Genomic DNA, 22,505 nt, shown 5'->3' with positions numbered 1-22,505 from the left:
GTTATTTTAGACATAGGGTCTCCACTCCCTAGTCTCCTTTCCAACATAGGGGCTCCACTCCCTAGTTGATGTTATTTTAGACATAGGGTATCCACTTCCTAGTGTCCTTTCCAACATAGGGTCTCCACTCCCTAGTTGATGTTATTTTAGACATAGGTTCTCCACTCCCTAGTCTCCTTTCCAATATAGGGTCTCCACTCCCTAGTTGATGTTATTTTAGACATAGGGTCTCCGCTCCCTAGTCTATTTTCCAACATAAGGTCTTCACTCACTAGTTGATTTTATTTTTAGACATAGGGTCTCCATTCCCTAATCTCTTTTCCAACATAGGGTCTCCACTCCCTAGTTGATTTTATTTTAGACATAGGGTCTCCACTCCCTAGTCGTCTTTTCCAACATAGGGTATACACTCCCTAATTGATGATATTTTAGACATAGGGTTTCCACTCCCTAGTCTCTTTTCCAACATAGGGTCACCAATCCCTAGTTGATTTTTATTTTTAGACATAGGGTCTCTACTCCCTAGTTATTGTTTCCAACACAAGGTCTCCACTCCCTAGTTGATTTTTAGTTTTAGACATTTGGTCTCCACTCCCTAGATTTGTTTTTACAACATAGGATTTCCATTTCCTAGTTGATTTTATTTTAGACATAGGGTCTCCACTCCCTAGTCGCCCTTTCCAACATAGGGTGTCCATTACCTAGTTGATTTTATTTTAGACATAGGGTCTTCATTCCCTAGCGTGTTTTTCAACATAGGGTCTTCACTCCCTAGTTGATTTTATTTTAGACATAGGATTTCCACTCCCTAGTCTCTTTTCCAATATAGGGTCTCCACTCCCTAGTTGATGATTATTTTAGACATAGGATCTCCACTCCCTAGTCTCTTTTCCAACATAGAGGCTCCACTCCCTAGTTGATAATTTTTAGACATAGGGCCTCCACTTTCTAGTCATTTTTCTAATATCGGGTCTCCACTCCCTAGTTGATTTTATTTTAGACATAGGGTCTCCACTCCCTAATCGCCTTTTCCAACATAGGGTCTTCACTCCCTAGTTAATTTTATTTTAGACATAGGGTCTCCACTTTCTAGTCACTCTTTCCAATATAGGGTCTCCACTCTCTAGTGTCTTTTCCAACATAGGGTCTCCACTCCCTAGTTGATGTTATTTTGGACATAGTGTCTCCACTTCCTAGTCTCTTTTCCAACATAGGGTCTCCACTCCCTTGTTGATGTTATTTTAGACATAGGGTCTCCACTCCCTGGTCTTCTTTCCAACATAGGGTCTCTACTCCCTAGTTGATTTTATTTTATACATAGGGTATCCACTCCTTAGTCTCTTTTCCGACATAGGGTCTCCAATCCCTATTTGATTTGATCTTAAATGCACGGTACATCACTCCCTGATATCATTGCCAATATAGGGTATACCATTCCTTGGCCACATTTTCCCAACATAGGGTCTCTACTCCCGCCAATATAGGGTATACCATTTCCTGGCCATATTTTCCCAACATAAGGTACACTAATCCTTAGTTGAGACATCCTTTTGACAATAAAGGAACACCATCCAAAAAAGAATCAGTATGATGTTTTCGGGGTACACCACCCAAACCTTTTATTACTTTCAATAAAGAAGTAGTTTAGAAGTTTGTTACAATAACTCACAAAATTTTTCTAGTACAAACTGGGGCAGAAAAATTTTGTTCGTTTGTTTCTTTTGGTGTCTGAGTAGGTTTTACCTCGAGGCACTGGGTTCGAGATGACCAAAAGAAGAAATCTCAATTCAGAATAAAAGAAAAGAAAAAGATAAGTGAATCCAAAATGCAAAAGCAGTTGAAAAGATGTGGAATACTCAAGACATGACTGAAGCTACGAGCATTGGAGTCCCGTTTTGATTAGAAGAAGCTATAGAACAATGAACTAGCACCTACAACTACCAAGCATCAAGGTTTACATTAGAGTCTACATGAAGAACCAGTCAAGACTCAAGATCAAGTTTCAGAAGACTCATAGATAGGAATCTCGTAACTCATAACTGATAGGTTTGTTTAGTTTCTCCTTTTATTTTGATATAATAGTAGGACCGCAGACCAGAGCCTCGACGGAACCTCACTTGACTCTTCAAGTCATCATTCAATCATTCTCCTTGAACTATACGCGACCTGATTCCCCTATAACCCGGGATATGTGGGCTGTCCAAAACTATGACTTGGTTGCGCCCTATCTTTTATTTTTTTTTCCTTTTGAATAACGGTTTGGTAAAAAATTAGTCACATGGCTCACCTAGTCTTTGCGTGAAAACTCTTCATGTTTTCAAGCAAAGAGAGGCAGCTGTGAGCACCTAATTTTTGACTATATTTCAATTTTTATCACTTTCTACAGTGTAAATATTTTTAAAAATATAATATATATATATATATTTTTTAGCCTTGTGAAATATTTTTTATATATAGGGTAAAAATTAAAGATAATTTAAAAGGTCAATTATTACTATTAATATTATTTTTATTTTTATTTTTATCTTTATTTGAAATAAAATAAATTTAAAACCTGAAAGTTTTATATATTTTTTTAAAATTTTTGGATTTAAATAAAACAATAGGAAATTAAAAGTACGGAATTAAAAAGTAAAAGTAAAAGTAGGTGAAAATTATTTAATAAAAAGTAAAAGAAAGTGAAAAATTTAAAAAATAAAAGTAAAAGAATGTGAATATTTAAAAAAATGAAAAGTAAAAAAAAGTTGGAATTAAAAAATAAAAGTAAATGTAGCTGAATTTGTTTAAAAAAAAAAAGTAAAAGAGAGTGAAAATTAAAAAAAAGAAAAGAAAAGTAAAATAAGTGAAAAATAAAAAAAGAAAAGTAAAAAAAAGTGGAAATTTTAAATATAATAAAAGTAAAAAATGAGAAATTTAAAAATAAAAGTAAAGGAAAGTGAGAAATTTTTTTTTTTTAAAAGGAAGAAAAATGAGAAGTGAGAATTCTTTTTAATTAAAAAATAATAAAATAAAAACAAAATTTGAAAAAATTTAGAATATTTTTCTATAAATAGAAGAGAAATGTGAGGAGAAAAAAAAGGGGAGAGAAGGAGAAAAAAATGGGGGAAAGGGGAGATTTGGAGAGAAATGTTTTTGATTCTTGTACGCTAAGGAAAATTCTATTCGTGTCATTCTTTCTTCGTCTTTCTTTCGAAAAAATCAGCAGCTTCATCTTCCTAAAGCCACCAGCCCTTGATCACTTTTGAGCCATCATTAACCCCCCTCCCCCCTCAAAAAAAGCTCTAAAAATAGCCACTAAATCGTCGGTTTTGCAAAGTCGATTGAAGTTGCAAGTTGAGATTTTCCGCTCGAGTTTTCCGCGGTCCGAAGGATTCAGTTGAGAGTTATCCGATTATTGAGTGGTGTAATTTAAATCCACAATCATCAATACAAAGGTTCACTTCTCTTTCTATTTTGTTTTCTCATTAATGTTCTGGGTCACTCTGTTTTAATTTAACTTTGAGTATGACTTGGTCGAGTTTGCATATGAGTGTGCTAAGATTAATTTGTTCTCATGTTGAGTATTTGTTAAGATTAGTTTATTGTCCTTTTTGGTTGTTCATATGGTTAATCTTATTGATGAATATGTATTAATTTGTTAATTTTCTTGTTTATTCAATGAAGTAATGACTTTCCATTTTAGCATGCTTTAGTTTCATTTTGATCTCCTATGTTAGTGATTAAATTGGTTATGTCCGTATCTATTTATTCATACCATAAATTTAGTCTAGTTTCAAATATTGGTTAGCAGTAAAATTATAAGAGATTAGGTTGGGCCATAATTGGTGTAAGACTTTAATTGTACTTTCCCGACGTATTTATGGGCTAATTGTTATCCAGGACTAAAAATAAATAAACATTCACAAGCTAGCCAACTTTTTCATAATTAATTTACTTCATTTCCTCCACAATAATATCCATACCTCATGACCTTACAATAATCTCAAAATTAGTAATTGAATAATATTCGAACATCGTAGCTTGCTTTAGGCGCGATTAATAATAAATCATCGTGACTATGGGTATGGTTCTCGTGGCATAGTCATGATACGTAAACCCCAATTCAAGTGCGCGTTTCACGCGACTTGACAATAACTTCAAATAATAATAAAATTAACATGTTGTAAATCGCGGGTGTGTTTCACGTGACGCGGTTTGCAATGTGTACCAAAACGACAAGTGTACGACATCGTAGCTTGCTCAAATAAATTCCATAAATACTAAAAGCGGTTAAGCAAATAATTAAAAGTGGTCAAAAGGTTAGATGCACAATAGGTTTAAAACATGTAATGAGTTAGATAATTAGATCAAGTATTAATTGTTAAGCGACCGTGCTAAAATCACGGAACTCAGGAGTGCCTCACACCTTCTCCCGGGTTAACAAAATTTCTTACCCGATCTTCTGTGTTCGCAGACCATAAATATAGTCAATCTCCTCGATTTGGGATTTTAAAATAAACTGGTGACTTGGAACACCATAATAATTATCTCAAATGGCGATTCTGATTAAATAAATAATCTCATTTCGAATAATGTCACTTAAATTGAAAAAAAATTATCTACCCGCTATCCCTCGGGAAAAAGGAGGTGTGACAATCGTAACTAGTGGACTTTAGGTCGTGACATAGTCTAAACTACTTGAAATTTCAAAAAATTTATCGTCAAAAACTGCCCAAAACTGGTAACTCTTTACAACCAAATAATGTTTTTAATTTTTTTTTTTTTGAATAAAAAAGGGAGTCAGATCTTTTGTTTCAATTTACACGATGATAAATCAGCAAAGTGATGCAGGGGTTAAGGCATGACCCACCATTAGTCAATAATCTTGATCCACAAAGTGAAAATGTGGAGTTGGAGCTTTCCAACTTGTAAGCTCTGTGCAACTTACAAAAGAATACAGTACGTCCAATAGTTTCAGTAGGTTAGGTTGTACATGACAAAAAATTGATTATAGCTCTATAGTCTATACATTGCGACCATTAGCAGTCCTTCTAACTTGTCTTATTCTGAAGTTACGACATGCTTCAGCACTCATTCCCAACTAGAATATTCTAAGTTCATTTTTTCAAGTAACAAAATATATCAGTGTACCATATCCTAAACATTCTCCATATAATGGAATTTTTAAAATTGTCACAACAAAACAATACCATATGTTCTATTTTGAGTTTTTGAAAATTTTGAAAGATTGGGTCTGAAAATCCTTCTACAAGTTAACTTCCCTTTGCAAAAAGAGCCCGAAGAATTTTTTTTTTTTAATAAAAAGAACTCAAAATTAAGTTTGCAAGCTAAACTTTTGAAAAAACTTCAAATAAATACTAAACTTCATAGTGTTGAAAAAACGGTTCATAATATTTTAAGTTAGTGAATCTAATCCCAGGATTGGAACTAAAAAAGCCAAAAGTAATTGAAGAGACAAAGAGTTAACTTGGTATTCTCAAATGAAATTGAACTAGAAGTTGAGTTTTAGTAGACTAGTTCCCAAATGATAGACCCTATATTCTATTCAACGGCTTTATTATCAGCCATATTTCCCTTTGAATTTTGATCGTGTGGTTGTAGTTGCGTGAAATTTTAAATCAAATAAAGACTTTTAATTTGTGGTCTAAAACAAGTCATAAATATTTGTGTGACTAAACAAATTATTATTTATAAATATAAGAAAATATCATTGTATTTAGGTAAACTAAAAATACAAATACATCAGATAAATTGAGACACGAAGTATTAGAGAAGCATAATGAATATTTCTAGATATTATTACACAGAAGTTCCAAACCACATGCCAAAAATCCTAAGCTCGCATACATAAGAAAAACAATACTAAACTAAAAAGAAAAACTAAAAATTTATATAGATATTGTTGATTTAGTTTGGTTTCCGTCAAATTTTCATATGTTCAAGCAAATCAAACCAAATATTCTTAGATTTTTTTTATTCTTAGTTAAATCAAAGTACAGATACATTTTTTAGTTTGGTTTGATTTTGCCATTTATCTTGAACACTTACACCGCTAGCTCCTATCATCCAATTTGCATTTGCATACAGTAGCTACTAATATATATTCATCCAAAAATTTAGAACAATACAGTATCTTCCATTTGCCTTTGAAGCAAATTAGATTACAAAATTAATCACCGAAAAAAAATATAATTTTAAAAGCAGAACAATTATACAGCTAGTTGAATATCCCCAATTTCAAGTTGAGCAGCAATATCCTCAAGTTGTTTCTTGACACTCATATCAATCAACTTTGATCCTGAATTTCCGTACCTTATTGTAAATCCAGCTACTAGCGATTCATCAATCACCGTTTTAATCCTCACGTTTTTCGAACCTGTCAATCGCTGTACACCTTTCGCGATCTGAGCCAAATGCTGCGATTCCAATTTCACAACAGAAGTGACCACAGCAAGTTCCGTGTCCGTAAGCGTATTGTACACTTTCTCGAACTCCTTTACAATTTCTTTGATTAGCTCCACGCGCTTCATGTCTACTAAAATGTTCAGGAAATTCGCCACGTGCGGCTGGATGCTCGACGATGAAACGATCTCGTCCACGAGTTCGCGTTTCTTCTCTTCGCCGACAATAGGGCTCACGAAGAAGTTGAACACTGCTTCGTCGTCGAAGATTTTTTCGATTTTTTCGAGGTCGGCGGTGGTTTGTTCTAGGGTTCCGTTCGACTTGGCTATGTCGGCGAGTGCGTTCGCGTAACTTCCGGCAGCGGAAGCCACCATTTTTGCTCCGGCAGCACCACCGCCTCGGCGGGAGGTGCGATTAGAGCGGAGCTTGATGGTTAGTTTCGGGAGCTTGAGGCCGCCGGAAAAGGAGAGCTTTGCCGTCGGTCCGCTGATGATTTGAGTCGGCGGCGGTGACCTGGACTGGAAAGTTATCGGAGTTTGTTGTAGTGCCGCCATTAATCTCGTTTATGCGCTAGAAGAGAGAGAGAGAGAGAGGAGAGTACTGAATTTGAGAGTGAGAAAATGAGAAAAGGGATTATGGAGGGGAATGGACGGTGGAGATTATGGGGGAAGTAGAATCTACGGTGATGAAGGGATAAGATTATCATATATTACCGGTGAAGGATGGCCTCTTATCTGATGGTCTATGGGGATAAGGAGTTGACACGTGTACTTCACATTTGATAGCATTGCTTTCTTTTTGAGCTAAATGGAAGGACTAATTTGTGAAATTTTAGAGTCGGACTTGTTATTTCCGATTATTATTTTTTGTTCATTAGTAGTAGTAGTATTTTTTTTATCACTCGCCAATTATTTATCCTATTACTAATTTTTATTGTCAAAATTATAGAACTCCTTTCCATTATGAAATCGTGTTTATTTAATGTGTTGATTTTTATAAATGTATTAATTTCTCGGTATGTGCATACCAAGTTATATAATGTATAGTTTTATAAAATAATATAAATATTATTAAAATAAAATATAAATATAGATATAGATAGAAGTTTTACATTTTAATTTAAAAAATGTAACGTAGCTGATATGCGGCTACGCCTAGCCGATCATATCATTCCATAAAAAAAATCGAGTGAGGATGTAAATAAGTAGAAAGGGAAATAATTAGGCTTTGAACTTACCTTCTATGGATGGAAGGGGTGACCGAGATAAGTATTAAAAGCTCGAGGACTTGTACCATCCATTCTGGAGTGGTTGGATTCTTTAACAACCCAAGGACTTGGAGCACATCTTTTGTTCTTTCCACTGCTTGAAGTGATTGTTACGACCACAAAGAAACGACAAATCCCAACTACGGATATATACAAGCCAAACCTGCTAAGGGCATTCCATCCAGCACGAAGTTACTTCTTAGCGCATTCGTTTTCTTGCTCGTTAGCGCTTGACTAATAAGATAGAAAGAGTATTTCTTGCTTGTTTAGTAAAGTCTCGCTTTTTGATACGAGTAGGTGCTTGCTAGGACAGGGCACTTTTCATTCTTCGTTCGAAACTATAATATGTTACTACTATATTTTAGTACAATAATATTTGATCCTTACAGCAAAATGTCAAGTATTCGGTAATACATTTATTGGTGTACATGACCTTATTTTATGAGCCTAGTCTACAATGAATAACCTAACCAAGAACTAAATTGTCATATTGTCTATAATTGGACAAGGACAGAAGAATAATCAACTGATTATGTCCCTTCACTTTGGTAAATAAATTGCCCGAATTAAGGACTTAATTTTGAGTATAAAAATAGGCCCTTTACTCCCTTATGTTTCACTCCGTGGTAATTAACATTAGTGCAGTTTCTTATCGAAGCAACCATTCTCATATTTGACTATGTTCTAGCTGTATCAGACGATATCTTCTTCCTCTAGACCATCTCAGAACGTTTTGCCCGTTGTTACTGAGGAACCGACACTGGAACCCTCTCTAAATATGTTCGTCCCTACGGAGTGCCCAACCAGAGCTGATTTCAAGGTTGAGAAAACCCCCTCGGTACCGGATCGGTGCGAGCTGGTCTCGAGATACATATGTTCGGTCACCGACAGTGTCCTCGCCAAGGTCAAGGAGGACTGCAACTAGGTCGATAAGCACGTGGTGGTTCCTACGCCTGAGGAAGCGATCACCACCCACGTGGAGGGTTTTTTTAAGTTTTTACACTTACCCTTTCACGTCGGGTCCTTTAGATCCAATTATTATAGCCTTTTGCAAAAGGTATGAGGTGACTCTCGGGCAGATTCATCCTTCGTTTTGGAGGATTGTAATTCTCCTTCGCTTCTTCGTGAGCAAACTCGAGGGGTGTCCCTTCACCATCGACCACCTGATGCGCCTGTATAGTCCCCGACTCTATTGAGAGGGGCTAATAAAACTTGCCTGATGGGCCAGTAAGGCCTCATTCTCGAGCATCGACGAGGATCGGGACGGAGGCTGGTTGGGCCGATTCGTTCGAGTGAAGACCTCGGACTTAATCTCGACCGAGGACATGCCATTTCCTGAGAAATGGAACATGAAGCGTAAGTATAACCTTGCCTTTAGGATTTTGTTTATCATTTTTCTTTTGCACTTCTTCTTATCGATTCTTTGTGATGCAGTTGTTGCTCGGATGCCGGATGCAGTTCCTCGACTCAAGGAGTGGGTCGAGGGCATCGTGTCGCAAAACCCCTATTCCGAGCGCACGTGGCGCGAACTTTTGAAGGGCCGGTGGGAGGCCCGTGCTCACGGTGAGATTTCTCTACTGAGCGAATCAACACTTAGTTTTCTTAGCTGTATTCGTTCTCACTTTTTCTTCCTTTGTAGGTCTTCCCAAAGATGTCAAAATGAGGCCCCCGCTCGGTAATGAAGACATCCTCTTTGAACCATCTGTTCCGAGGCAAGATAAAGAGAAAAAGAGAAAAATGGCTCCGAGTTCTCCGAACTCCGAGAAGAAAAAATCAAAAAGGAGGCTGGTGCGCAAATCCAAGGAAAGTGCCAGTGACCGGGAGGTCCCAACAGATTCGCTCAATCGACTGAGGGATGAGTCCGAAGTAGAAGAAGAAGCCTCCGAGTTGATGACCCGCGTGAGAAGCGGTACCGAGTTGCCTCAAACCAGGGTAGCCGATGAGAAGGCAGTGGCCGAGGCCTCTGAACTAGGGAAGGACGAGGCCATTTTGCCCCGAGCTGGGGAGGTCGACAAGGAGACCACAGCCAGTACTCCTCGGGCTGAGGAAAATGTCCCGAAGGATGCGCTCGGGGTGATAGATCTTTCAGAATCACCATCATTCACCGACTCTATGATAAATGAGGCCCAGATGCTGAAAGGACGCCCAAATGAGGGGCCTCAAGGGGCGACAGATTCCTTTAACAACTTCTTCGATGGCTTAAATTCTACCGCCTTGGAGGACGTCACCGGTTTAGATGACTTACGGCTACCAAAGAAGATGCCGCCTTCAGGAGCCTGCGGATCTTCTTTGAGTCCGAAATTAGTATACCGGTTCTCAGCCCCGAGTGCAGATCTTGACTGGAAGCGGTCAATCATCATATCCATACCGGAGGATGCCCGGGTTCTCTCCGCCCCCATGAGGGTTGCCAGCTATTTTTGATGCCTGGTGACCGAAGAGGATCAGGCCAAAATAGACGAGGTGGAGGCCCCCTGTCTTTTCAACGAAGCTCAACAGGCATTGAATCGGGTAACTTCGAATGTGTTTTTATTATGTACTTAGATTAAGTTACAAACAATCGTAACATTCTTCTTTGTGTTCGCAGGCCTCGGTGCTTCATCATGAAAATTTTCTCCGATATCGGGAAGAGTTAAACCAACACGAGGCCGAGACCCAGGAGCTTATTGAGAAGAGGGATGCTTACAAGCTCCTTAGTGTGAAGCTCCAGGCCAAGTTAGAAGCGGCTCGGAAGGAGCATGCCGACCTAGTCAAGCAGGTAAGACAAGCATTTGAAGTTAGTGATGATTATTCAGACATAGTGGCTAACGACCTGAACCCGCAGGCTCAAAAGAAACTTGACCATATCGAGCAGCTCCGGGTGGAGGTGAACACGGTGAAAGCTGAGGCCGAAGAATGGAAGAAAAATATGGACCGTCTGGCCTCGGAAAAAGAGACTGCCCATGCACAGTTGGCTTCGACCGAGGTCCAGTTTCGGGCTGCAAAGGAAAAAACCTTGGTACAAGCCAAAAAGATCGAGGAGCTTCAGTCTCAGTTGAACTCGGCTGTCTCCGATCAAGAATATCTAGCCAATGATCTTGATGCGGCCAAGTTAGAGGTTGTCGTGGTCAGGGCCGAGGCCGATGATAGGGTGGCTCAGCACAAGGCCGATGCCGAGGTGACTCAGGACCAAGCGAGGAATATGGTGAAGCACGCAAAGTGGCAATCCCGAAGGGAGGCCCTCGAGGGAGTCCATGCTCGGGATTTTGATTTATTAGCTGAAATCGGCCTTTGTAAAGAATTTGTATCGGGACTGTTCAGCTCTTGTAAAAAGAATTTTTGATATATATATATAAGGCTTTTTCCCTTTCACAACTTTTGAATTTTTCCTTTGCTTTTTTTATTTGTATTCGCAAAGATCAAAATGCCTTAGCACAAAATAGTTAGGTTATGTTCGAAGGTTCGAACAAACCTTACCTTTAACATTATTTTATTTTAAGGCATCGTAGGGATTCGGTGTTACCGAAAACTTTTTCCCAAAGTAGTTTAGGTTTATAATTTGCCGAGGGTAGCTTTTAGAAACGGTTATGAAGAGTTTTTGAAGGCCTTGTTTTTGTTATGGGTCTCGGACGTCTCCGAGTCTTTTTTAATATAATTGTAGTCTTTTCGAATTCGGGCAATGCCAAATAAGCTTTGTACCTTCGGGTTTTGTTATCCCGGCACGGCCGTAGCCCTTTAATTCGGGAAATGCCAAATAAGCTTATGCCCCCAAGGTCTGATGGCTCGGACTGTCCGAGTTTGTTTTCGGGCGACAGTCCCCAAGTGAGAGTGATTGTTCGAACTCGGATTAAGGTGGCCCTTGGGCTCGATATCTTTAGGGGATCGTATGTAGGAAATTCTTCGAGAAATGTAAGAAAAATTTTAAAGGACAAGATGTTTATGCACAAGGAAGAGACTTCTTTTCATTTTTGTGCATAATAGTTACACATGTATACAAGCTTTGTGCCAGGGTCCGAGCAGTCTATGTGGGCACGGTTCATTTGACCGTTTGGACCTTACAATGAATTTTATCGATCGAGACCCTTCAATCTTGAAATCTCTTTCCATGTTAAAGTCGATATCCGAGGGTAATGTCCCCCCAGTATTCGGGGTTGATCGAAGAGAGGCCTTGAATGTTGTTGTGATTATCACCGGCTCGTAGCCGATCTTCAACTTTAAGTTAGCATGATTTTTTAGTTGCCTCGTTAAAAACCTTGTCGGAAAACCCATTTGGGACAAAACGGTTCAAGGAAAAAAGAGTGCAACGTGTGCTTTCAGACCTAAAATCCTGTATCATCCCTTGTTGGTTACCTGCGAGTGTTAGTTTAAAATATAAATAAAATAAAGAACGGGGTCGTACCTTAGCAGTAATATCTTTTCAAGTGAGGTATATTCCAGTTGTTCGGTAGTTGTTCATCGTTCATTGTTCCAAGCTTATAGGATCATTTTCCGGTGATCTCGATAATTTGGTAAGGTTCTTCCTAGTCCGCCCCAAATTTACCTTCGTTCGGATTTCGAGTGCTTAGCGTGACCTTTCTCAGTACCAAATCTCCGGTATTGAAATGTTGAAGGTTGGCCCTTTGATTATAATTTTTTTTGATCCGCTGTTTTTGGGCGGCCAATCGAACAAGGGCGGTTTCCTGCCTTTCATCTAATAGCTCTGGGTTCATACTCATAGCTTCGTCATTCGATTCTTTTGTTGCATATCGGAATCTGGTACTTGGCTCCCCGACCTCGACCGATATCAATGCTTCGGCGCCATAAACCAAAGAAAAAGGGATAGCCCCGGTATTGGACTTCGACGTTGTACGGTATGCCCATAGGACTTCGGGTAATATTTCCTTCCATCTTCCTTTGGCGCCGGTTAACCTTTTTTTACGGTTTTGGAGTATGGTTTTGTTGGTAGATTCAGCTTTCCCATTCCCACTAGGGTGATAGGGTGTCGATAGGATCCTTTTGATCTTGTGGTCTTCACGGAATTTGGTTACTTTGCTTTCGATGAACTGTTTCCCATTATCGCATACAATCTCAGCCGGCATTCTGAATCGGCATATGATGTGGTCCCAAACGAAATCGATGACCTCCTTATCCCTGACCTTCTCTTACGCCTGGGCTTCTACCTATTTAGAAAAATAATCAGTCACAAACAATATAAATTGAGCCTTACCGGGTGCCCACGGGATGGGGCCAATGATGTCCATTCCCCACTTCATGAACGGCCATGGTGACAAAACCGAATGCAACAGCTCCCCGAGTCGATGGATCATCGGAGCTTATCTTTGGCATTCATCACATTTTCGAACGAATTCCTTTGCATCTTTTTCCATGTCGATCCAGTAATAACTGGCTCTGATTATTTTTTGAACTAGCGATTCGGCGCACGAATGATTTCCATAGGTACCTTCGTGGATTTCCCTCAAAATATACTCAGTATCACCCGGCCCTAGACATATTGCAAGTGGGCCATCAAAAGTTCTTCTGAATAAGGTTCCGTCTTCGGACAAGCTATATCGGGTCGCCTTGTACGCAGGGTCCTCGACTCTTTTGGATCCGAGGCCAGTTTATCAGATCTGAGATATTTCACGTACTTATTCCTCCAGTCCCAAGTTAGGCTCGTCGAGTTGATCTCGGCGTGGCCCTCTTCCAATACCGATCTCATAAGTTTTATGACTTCTCCCGAGTTGAACTCATCGTCTTCGACCGACGACCCTAAGTTAGCGAGGGCATCGGCCTCGCTGTTTTGATCCTGAGGTACGTGCTGTAAAGTCCATTCTTTGAACCGATGTAATGTCACATGTAATTTGTCTAAGTACCTTTGCATTCGTTCCTCTCTGACCTCGAATGTTCCGTTGACTTGGTTTACCACAAGGAGGGAGTCGTGCTTGGCTTCGATTACCTATGCACCCAAGCTCTTGGCTAGTTCAAGCCCTGCAATCATGGCCTCATATTCGGCCTCGTTGTTAGTCAATTTCAGAGTCTTAATAGATTGTCTAATTATATTACCTGTTGGCGGCTTTAGTACGATCCCAAGTCTGAACCCTTTTGTGTTTGAGGCATCGTCCGTGAAGAGGGTCCAGATTCCCGAGGAAGTTCCTGAATTAACCAATAACTCTCTTTCTACCTCGAGTATTAGGGCCGGTGTAAAGTCGGCCACAAAGTCTGCCAAAATTTGAGACTTAATGGCGGTCTAAGGTCGATACTCAATATCGTACCCACTTATTTCTACGGCCTATTTGGCCAACCGGCCTGAGAGTTCGGGCTTATGCATAACGTTCCTCAATGGGTAAGTAATTACGACACATAGGAGATGACATTGGAAGTACGGTTTTAGCTTCCTAGAGGCACTTAGCAAAGTGAGCGCCAACTTTTCTAGGTGAGGGTACCTAGTTTCGGCCTCATCTAAGGTCCTGCTAACATAGTATATTGGAAATTGTGTACCTTGCTCTTCCCGAACTAGGACTCCACTTACCGCTATATCCGAGACCGCCAAGTACAAGTACAATTGTTCATCTGTCTTCAGTGTGTGAAGTAGGGCGGGCTCGATAAATACCTCTTGAGTTCCTCCAACGCTCGTTGGCATTCCGAGGTCCACGAGAAGTCGTTCTTCTTCTTCAACAGTGTGAAGAATCGGTTGCTCTTGTCGGACGACCTCAAAATAAATCGCCCCAGGGCGGCTATTCGCCCGGTTAACCTTTGCACGACCTTTACATTGTCCACGACCGTGATATCTTCGATGAATTTGATTTTATCAGGATTGATCTCGATTCCCCGATTGGATACCATGAATCCGAGGAACTTACCCGACCCAACTCCAAACACATATTTTTCTGGGTTCAGCTTCATATTGTACTGCTTCAATATGCTGAAGGTTTCCTGCAAATATTTTAAATGGTCCTCTACTCGCAGGGACTTAACTAACATGTCGTCAATATAAACTTCCATTGATTTCTTATTTTTTCCTCAAACATCCGATTTACTAGGCGTTGGTAAGTAGTACCAGTATTTTTTAATCCAAACGGCATTACGTTATAACTGTATGTGCCGTATTTAGTGATGAAGGAAGTTTTTTCCTAATCACTCGTGTCCATCTGTATTTGGTTGTACTCGGAATAGGTGTTGAGAAAACTAAGGATCTCGTGGACGACTGTGGCATCGATCATACGGTCGATGTTGGGCAAAGGAAAAGAGTCTTTGGGGCATACCTTATTCAAATCTTTGTAGTCTACACACATTCTTAGTTTATTCTTTTTCTTAGGGACTACCACTATGTTTGCTAACTAATCCGGGTATTTAACCTCCCGAATAGACCCTATTTTAAGAAGTTTAGATACCTCATCCTTGATGAAAGCATGCTTGATCTCAGACTGGGGTCTCCTCTTCTGTTTAACCGGGTGAAATTTCGGGTCCAGGCTTAGCTTGTGAGTGGTTATCTCTGGCGGGATTCATGTCATATCGAGGTGGGACCAAGCGAAACAATCTTCATTAGTTATAAGAAATTGAATGAGTTTTATCGTGAGCACGGAGTTTAGACCTGTGCCCAGGTATACCTTTCGATCGGGCAAGCTTTCTCGCAATATGACTTGTTCCAGCTCCTCGACCGTCGATTTAGTGGCGTCGGAATCATCGGGGGCTATAAAAGATCTGGGAACCCCATATTCATCATCCTCGACTTCCTTTTGTTTGTCCGAACCAGCCGAAGATATAGATGCCGGTATCACCTCCTCGACCGCGAATATTTCCTTCGCAGCCGATTGTTCTTCGTAGACTGTTTTGACTGCGTCAGGTGTTGGGAATTTCAATGCCTGGTGCAGTGTCGAGGGCACTGCCCTTATGTTATGGATCCATGGCCTCCCGAATAAAGCATTATACCTCATGTCCCCTTCGATCACATAAAATTTAGTCTCCTGGATGGTCCCGGTGGTGTTTACGGGTAGCGTTATTTCTCCCTTAGTGGTCTCACATGCCATGTTGAATCTGTTCAGAACTCGAACTGCAGACACGATTTAGTCTTGTAGACCGAGCTGCTCCATGACCCTTGATCGAATGATGTTGGCTGAGCTACCTGGATCAATTAATACACGTTTAACCCGAATTTTATTTACGAGTACAGATATTACTAGTACATCATTGTGGGGTTGTATGATCCCTTCAGCATCCTCGTCATCGAAAGATAAAGTTGCCTTGGGTATGTAGTCTCGAGTTCGTTTCTCCCTAGTGATGGATACTTTGGTGCGTTTCAACATCGGCTCCTGTGGGATATCAACCCCTCCGATGATCGTGTTAATGACGTGTTGAGGTTCTTCTTGTTCTTCCTGTTTGTTAGAATCCATGTTCCTGAAATGATTCTTGGCTCGGTCGCTCAAGAACTCCCGAAGGTGCCCATTGTTGAATAGACGGGCCACTTCTTCTCTCAACTGTCGACAATCTTCCGTTCTGTGACCGTGAGTGCATTGATATTTGCACATCTGGTTAGGATCCCTTTGGGTTGGATCATACTGTAGAGGTCGAGACCATTTGGTATCTTTGATGTGCCCGATAGCTGATACAATGGCGGCGGCATCGACATTGAAGTTATATTCCGATAGCCTCGGTGCGTCTTTGGACCTGTCGAAGCCATTTTTGGTCATAAGTCCCCGGCTACTTTGACCTCGATCATTTATCCTTTCGTTTCTCATAGAGTTTCGCCCGGACCCTCTGCTTCTATGATCTCCATTATACGGTTGATACCGATCCCTGTTTGGCCTCATTCGCGATTGATATCTCTCTTGACTCTGTCTAGGGTTCTGACGGGATAAACAGACCCCGAATGGGCCCCGAGTTGATCATCTTCGACTCTGATTTTCGATTGATACAGGTTATGCACGTCGGCCCATGTAAGAGCCGGGTATTCTATTTAGTTCTGCTTTAGCTGCTGTGAAGCCACCGAGCTTCGAATATTAAGTCCCTGAGTGAAAGCTTGAACAACCCAATCATCAGCGACTGGCGGCAGATTCATTCATTCCATTTGAAACTGGGACACAAACTCTCTGAGCATCTCGTTATCCTTCTGTTTGTCTTTGAAAAGGTCTGATTTCCTAGTCTCGACCTTGATGGCACCTGCGTGTGCTTTTACGAAAAAATCTACAAGCATAGCAAATGAGTCAATAGAATTAGGAGGTAAATTGTGATACCATATCATAGCTCCCTTCGACAGGATCTCCCCAATTTTTTTCAACAGAACAGACTCGATCTCATCGTCCTCCAGGTCGTTCCCTTTGATAGCACATGTATAAGAGGTTACATGCTCATTTGGGTCGGTCGTTCCGTTATACTTGGGTATTTCGGGCATACGAAACTTCTTGGGGATCGGCTTCGGAGCCGCGCTCGATAGAAAAGGTTTTTGCATGAACTTCCTGGAATCCAGGCCCATTCAATACCGGAGGTGCTCCTGGGATTTGGTCTACCCTGGAATTGTAGGTTTCCACCTTTTTGTCGTTATCCTCGATCTTCTTCTCCGCTGATTCTATCCGTTTTGTCAGCTCCTCGAGCATTTTTATGATCTCGGGGTTAGCCCCCGATTCGTGTTTGTTCGACCTTTCTATGACTAGTTCATCCCAGTGGGTGACTTCCAGGGGAGGATCGGGCTCAACCCTGCTCGGTGGACGGCTTTGGTTCTGAAACTAAGCTATCGCCGCCTGTTGAGCCTGCAATATTTCGAAGATCACTCGTAGACTGATCCCGTCTCCTTCAACGTTTTGCGTGTTTCGAGTTGCCGATCGGGCTCCACCATGAATGCTATTTTCGGGGTCGGTAGGCAAGTTTGCATCGATAGCCAGATGCGAATTAGCGTCAATCGGATCTGCGATCGGAATTCCAGCGGGATCAGCAGGTGGTATTTCGTTACTAGGCGCTATGTTGTTGTTTTCACCTTGGTGACCGGACTCGTTGTCAACATGCAAAGGTGTTGATTGAGAGTTTGACATTTTTGTATTTTAGCCTGAAATCAAAGACACTTCAAAGAGCAAGTGTAAAGCAGTTTGTGTTATGGAGATTTGTATCAAATGACCACTATTATCCTCAGCCCCATGGTGGGCGCCAAACTGTTTACCCTCAAGATCGGATAACAATTGAATTTATACGCGGTTTAAAGGATACGTGATCTAACTTGATGCAAAATGAGAAATCAGATTAATATTGAAATAAGCAATGAAAAATAAATACAAACCACACAAGTTGAACAATCTTAGCATTGAAGATTAGTCATGCTCGAGTCAGAAATGCTTCTATCGATGCCGGAACAGAGTAACAAGATAATGAGAACTAGAAATAATAATATATTGCTTTGAGATGCGTGTTACAATATGTTGAATGAATTATCAAACCCCCTTTATATAGTAGAGCAGTCCTATTCTAGGTACATTTGTATAAAAGGTAAAAATCTCTTGATTTGCTGATTACCGGTTCCCTGCTGATACGTGGCGAGATTCTCGCCGTAATATCCGTCAGATCGCGGATATTTCGATCTTCTGTTAGTTATCCTCGAGCTTGTTCAAGGCTAAGGTCGACACCGTAAATTTATGTATTTTGCCTTTACTTTAAGTTATTTGCATTCATAGTATAAATTTGTATGCACTATCAATATAATTTAAACACGTGTTACTAGTCTTTCGGGTTTTCATTAATGCTTATTGTAAAAAGTTACATGTAATAAACGTTTAAATCAACACATAAATGTGTAAATATTTCTACAACATCATGCATCGAACTTAACTAAATTCTACTTATTATAGACAATTACTTGTAATTAGATTATACGTAACATGTAGTATTTGTGAAAAAGTTTACACTGTTAGTTATAAATTATAAGATAAATCCTTTATTTAAAGAACATGTAATCTACCTTGTGCAGACGTGTTTAACAACTTTAAGGGAGAGAAAGGATGTTTTCTAGAGAAATTAAGGCAAGATTTAAAGGGATTGATTCCTTGCTAATGTACAAGGCATGATATACTCCGTGAGTTGCCCAAATTCTTCGCCTTCTAGATGACCTCGGGAATATTCAGGTAAAAAGATAATGGTATTCAATTTCAAAAGATTGTTTTTTCTATTTACCTACCATACCCCTAATGGATCAACAGTAGTTCTTCACTTACCTCCACTGTAACTTGAGCCCTGGACCTACTGATTACCTACACTGATTATCAAGTTCAGTTGCATACGATCTATTGTCAAAATTGGCTTGTAAGTGAAGTCTAGAATTATAGTATTAGTTTTGAAACTTTACTTACTGTGTTGATACTTAATTTATATTAATTTTTAACTGGTGTTGGCCTGTTGTATATGTATATATTATTTCTAGAAAAATATTACTTGCACACCCATATGTAAGGAAATCTTTTTGCCATGCGGTGTCATGTGGCACCCTTTCAAAAGGGTGTCTTTATCACTGATGATTAAGTGGAGGCGTGTCACCGAGCCAGTGAAAGGTTAACCATCCAATAATGTTCTCCAATGTTTCTTCTACTTCCTAGTTTTAATTGTACTATAGGACGAGCATCAAGAAGGGAGTGATGGATATATCGTATGTAGAGTACTTGATGAAAGAACAACATGGCTTAACTACTGAAGATGCAAAGGCAACATGTTATGGACATGGTTTCAGACATATGGAAAGATCTCAACAAACAGTGCCTCCCACCAACTCCAATTCCATTCTCCTTTTAAAAGACATGTCTCAACGTGGCCAGAATGATTCCTATGATGTACACTTATGATGAGAATTATTGCCTTCCTGTTCTCGAAGATCATATCAAGTCAATATTTTGTAACAAACATGTGAAAACTCACGATTATGCACATAATCATGAGTTCTATGACTCCATGAAAAATCTTATCCATAATTCGAGGATAAACAGATGGTCAGGCGCTAGGGTTTCTTTCACCTTAAGTATAGCACGAAATTAAGATAATGCATTTGGTTTTTACTTAAGTTAGTTTTACTCAAATCCATAATGCTTAGGGATATGCCTTATCCATTCTAGTTTGATGTGTAGAGGTATTATCCCCTTCCACTTTGTCTATTTCCCTTTTGCCTATTATTTTCGGCAACCTTATTGGTGATTGTTTAAAAATAAAGTTGAATGCTAAAGTTTTGAATGTATTAAGTCAATAGACTTCTCATATATGTTGATGATGAAAGTGTGAATTGATAGAAATCCTCAGAAATTCAAATCTTCTTTCATGGCTAAAAGATATTATTATTGTTGCATTGAAGTTAATAATGTCTTAGATCTACAATGAGATTTGAGTTTATATTGCTGAAAGTTTTATGGCCAACCCGTCAACCTACCATGGTTGACCTATCGTACAGGGTGCATTGTTTTTTAATCAGTCCTATTGTACTGGGTGTATTACAATCTTCTTTATTTTTGACAATTGAAAATCTTCAGAGAGTCAGTTGGTGCACCATTTAAATTTCGATAACTAATTAGCATCCCCCTTGCTATTTTTGCCGTGGCAAAGTTTGAACTTGCGACGTGCGCCTAAACACAAACATCATATGTTGTGTTCTTGCTACTGAACCAAAACCGGGGAGCCTGGGTTTTCTTACAATCTTTTGCCTCTAAAATAGGTGCCTATGGTACTAACCAACTAATTTTCTTTTCTTTAGTTATAATGCTACTACTAGGAGTGCTAACATTGTCAGCTGATCTGGAGGCTTTCATGTCAATGATATACCTCATGCCCAGGATAAGATTCTTTAAATAGCAAAATTAATTAAGACTAGTAAATCCGTTTTGATATATTTTGACAGTTAAATACCAATGGACCTCAATTGCTATAAGCAAAATTTTTATACATTCAATTGAAGCATTCCTCAGAACTTATACTCTTAAATCATGAGGGCTATTCATAAACACATTAATAAATCCTAAAAACATAGTTCAGCAAGAACAGTAGTACACATAAAAGCGCATAACTATTGAAGCAAAGGAAACAAAAGCTTATACCGGAATCGCTTATATGATTTGGCCAAGTTCACCAGCTCCTTTGCGACTTCAAGCTTCGAATGCTCAACCAGGTCATCAACTACCCTTTGCATTGTTGTTAACGGTGTTTAATATTTTTTAAAAAATATATATTTTACGTATAGTAAATAAATAGTAAATAAATTCTATGTATATTTACTATTTGTTATCTAGATAAATCTGTCATCTTTATTTCTTTCGGTAAACAAGAAAATAAATGGAACATATATTTTGTCAGATCTTAGATTTCTGTTAAAAACTAAGTTCTAAAAGCGGTAAAAGGTAAATGTATATAAGTTCTAAAATGAGTAATCAAACAATTAATTAAGCCAGGTATGATTAAAGCGACCGTGCTAAAACCACGGAACTTGGGAGTGCCTCACATATTCTTCCGGGTTAACAGAATTCCTTACTTGATCTTCTGTGTTCGCGGACCATAAATAAGAATCAATTTCCTCGATTTGGGATTTTGAAATAAACTAGTGACTTGGGACACCATAACAAATATTCCAAGTCGCGACTTTGATTAAATAAATAATCTCATTTCGAATAATGTCACTTTAATTGGAAAAACTCCCCTATCTCTCGGAAAAAAGGAGGTGTGACAGCTCTGGCGACTCTGCTGGGGACTAAGAACCCAGAACTTCCGGTTCAGGGTTCAGAATTCGAGCTTGTAAATTGATCTATGCTTGGCTTTATTGATTGTATGATATTATTGTGTTTGTGGGCCTAATGTGCTAATTGCCGCTCATTTAGCGCTTTGATATTATTTGAATTGTATAAACTGTCTTCTTACGCTTCCCTTCTGAGTCTTCTAAAAAATATGGTGCACACGTACGCGTGGCCCACTTTAATGTTAGAGGTCGTGCCAAATAGAACGAGGCTGGATCAGCAACTAAACCGGGTAGACTTTTGTGCTCCCGGTACATTGCTCCTACATCGGCTCTAGTTGTTCGCTTGGGTAAGCCATGTCTAGAACACACACCCAGGTTTAAACCTAGAATAACACAACCTCATGTCGGATCCCTAGTAGGAACATTTATTTGCATTATGTGCATTTGACTTTGGGGACTCAATACAGGGGTTGGGTCCGTCTAGGACAGGCGCACCCGAAATAAAAGACCATCCTGATGCATCTTACATGTTATGTGCGCATTTATTTATTTCGGCTTGCATGCTGATCGGCTAAGGAAAGAAAATCAAGAGAAAAACCAAGAGTGAGGCAAGAGAGAATTCACCCGATTTTGAAAAACCCGGTATTTGGAAGTGTCCCGAAACTCTGCCGAAATTTTTGAAAAAAAAAAGAAAATGAAAAATAAATTTCAAAATGAGTCAATATCATGTTCTCCTAGTTATGTCAAAATGACCGAACTACGCGGGTCTGATTCTCACCTGATGTGAGATACGTAGGCAAATCTCAACGGTTCCGCCCCCCAATTTTAAAAAAATCCAAAAGTATTTTCCTTTACTTCCTTCTTTAGAAAGTTTTTCTTTTAGACCACAATTTTCAAAAAATCCAAAAATATTTTCCTTTACTTCCTTCTTTAGAAAGTCTTTCTTTTAGACCCCAATTTTTAAAGAAATACAAAAATATTTTCTTTTTAATTTCTTCTCAAAATCCAAAAATATTTTCATTTTTCTTTCGAAAATTGAAAAGAAAATTCAAGATTCAAAAATATTTTCTTTTTCTTTAGAAGTATTTCTTTCATAAATTCAAAATAAAAGTCCAAAAATTAAAAAATATTTCATTTCTTCTTTAGAAGTTTTTCTTTCGAAATTCCAGGAAAAAAAATCGAAATTAAAAAAAAAAAATT

The 22,505-nt window shown here is 39.2% G+C and overlaps 2 protein-coding genes across 2 annotated transcripts; one reads left to right on the top strand and one right to left on the bottom strand.

Annotated features, from left to right (window-relative positions):
- Nucleotides 1-6,076: 6,076 nt before the first annotated feature.
- LOC104086241 (ATP synthase delta chain, chloroplastic) lies at nucleotides 6,077-7,101 on the bottom strand. The gene has a single exon (XM_009590459.4). The coding sequence runs from the start codon at nucleotides 6,954-6,956 to the stop codon at nucleotides 6,210-6,212; it is 747 nt and encodes a 248-aa protein (XP_009588754.1). The 5' UTR covers nucleotides 6,957-7,101; the 3' UTR covers nucleotides 6,077-6,209.
- A 1,893-nt stretch (nucleotides 7,102-8,994) lies between these two features.
- Nucleotides 8,995-10,988, top strand: LOC138902975 (uncharacterized protein YGR130C-like). Its single transcript, XM_070190882.1, has 3 exons — nucleotides 8,995-9,025; nucleotides 9,309-10,051; nucleotides 10,254-10,988. Exons 1-3 carry the CDS (start codon nucleotides 8,995-8,997, stop codon nucleotides 10,986-10,988), a joined length of 1,509 nt encoding a protein of 502 aa, XP_070046983.1.
- The last annotated feature ends 11,517 nt before the right edge of the window (nucleotides 10,989-22,505 follow it).

The sequence above is a fragment of the Nicotiana tomentosiformis genome, chromosome 12 (assembly GCF_000390325.3).
Source record: "Nicotiana tomentosiformis chromosome 12, ASM39032v3, whole genome shotgun sequence".
In the NCBI taxonomy this organism is placed as follows: domain Eukaryota; kingdom Viridiplantae; phylum Streptophyta; class Magnoliopsida; order Solanales; family Solanaceae; genus Nicotiana; species Nicotiana tomentosiformis.
The sequence above is the reverse complement of the archived record's forward strand: the minus strand, read 5'-3'. Positions and strand labels throughout refer to the sequence as shown.

Coding starts and splice junctions, on each gene's coding strand:
- LOC104086241 (XM_009590459.4), bottom strand. CDS start 6,956: ATGGCGGCACTACAACAAACTCCGATAACTTTCCAGTCCAGGTCACCG.
- LOC138902975 (XM_070190882.1), top strand. CDS start 8,995: ATGCCATTTCCTGAGAAATGGAACATGAAGC. Junction 9,026..9,308: donor TGAGAAATGGAACATGAAGC/GTAAGTATAACC, acceptor CTTCCTTTGTAG/GTCTTCCCAAAGATGTCAAA. Junction 10,052..10,253: donor CCATACCGGAGGATGCCCGG/GTTCTCTCCGCC, acceptor TTGTGTTCGCAG/GCCTCGGTGCTTCATCATGA.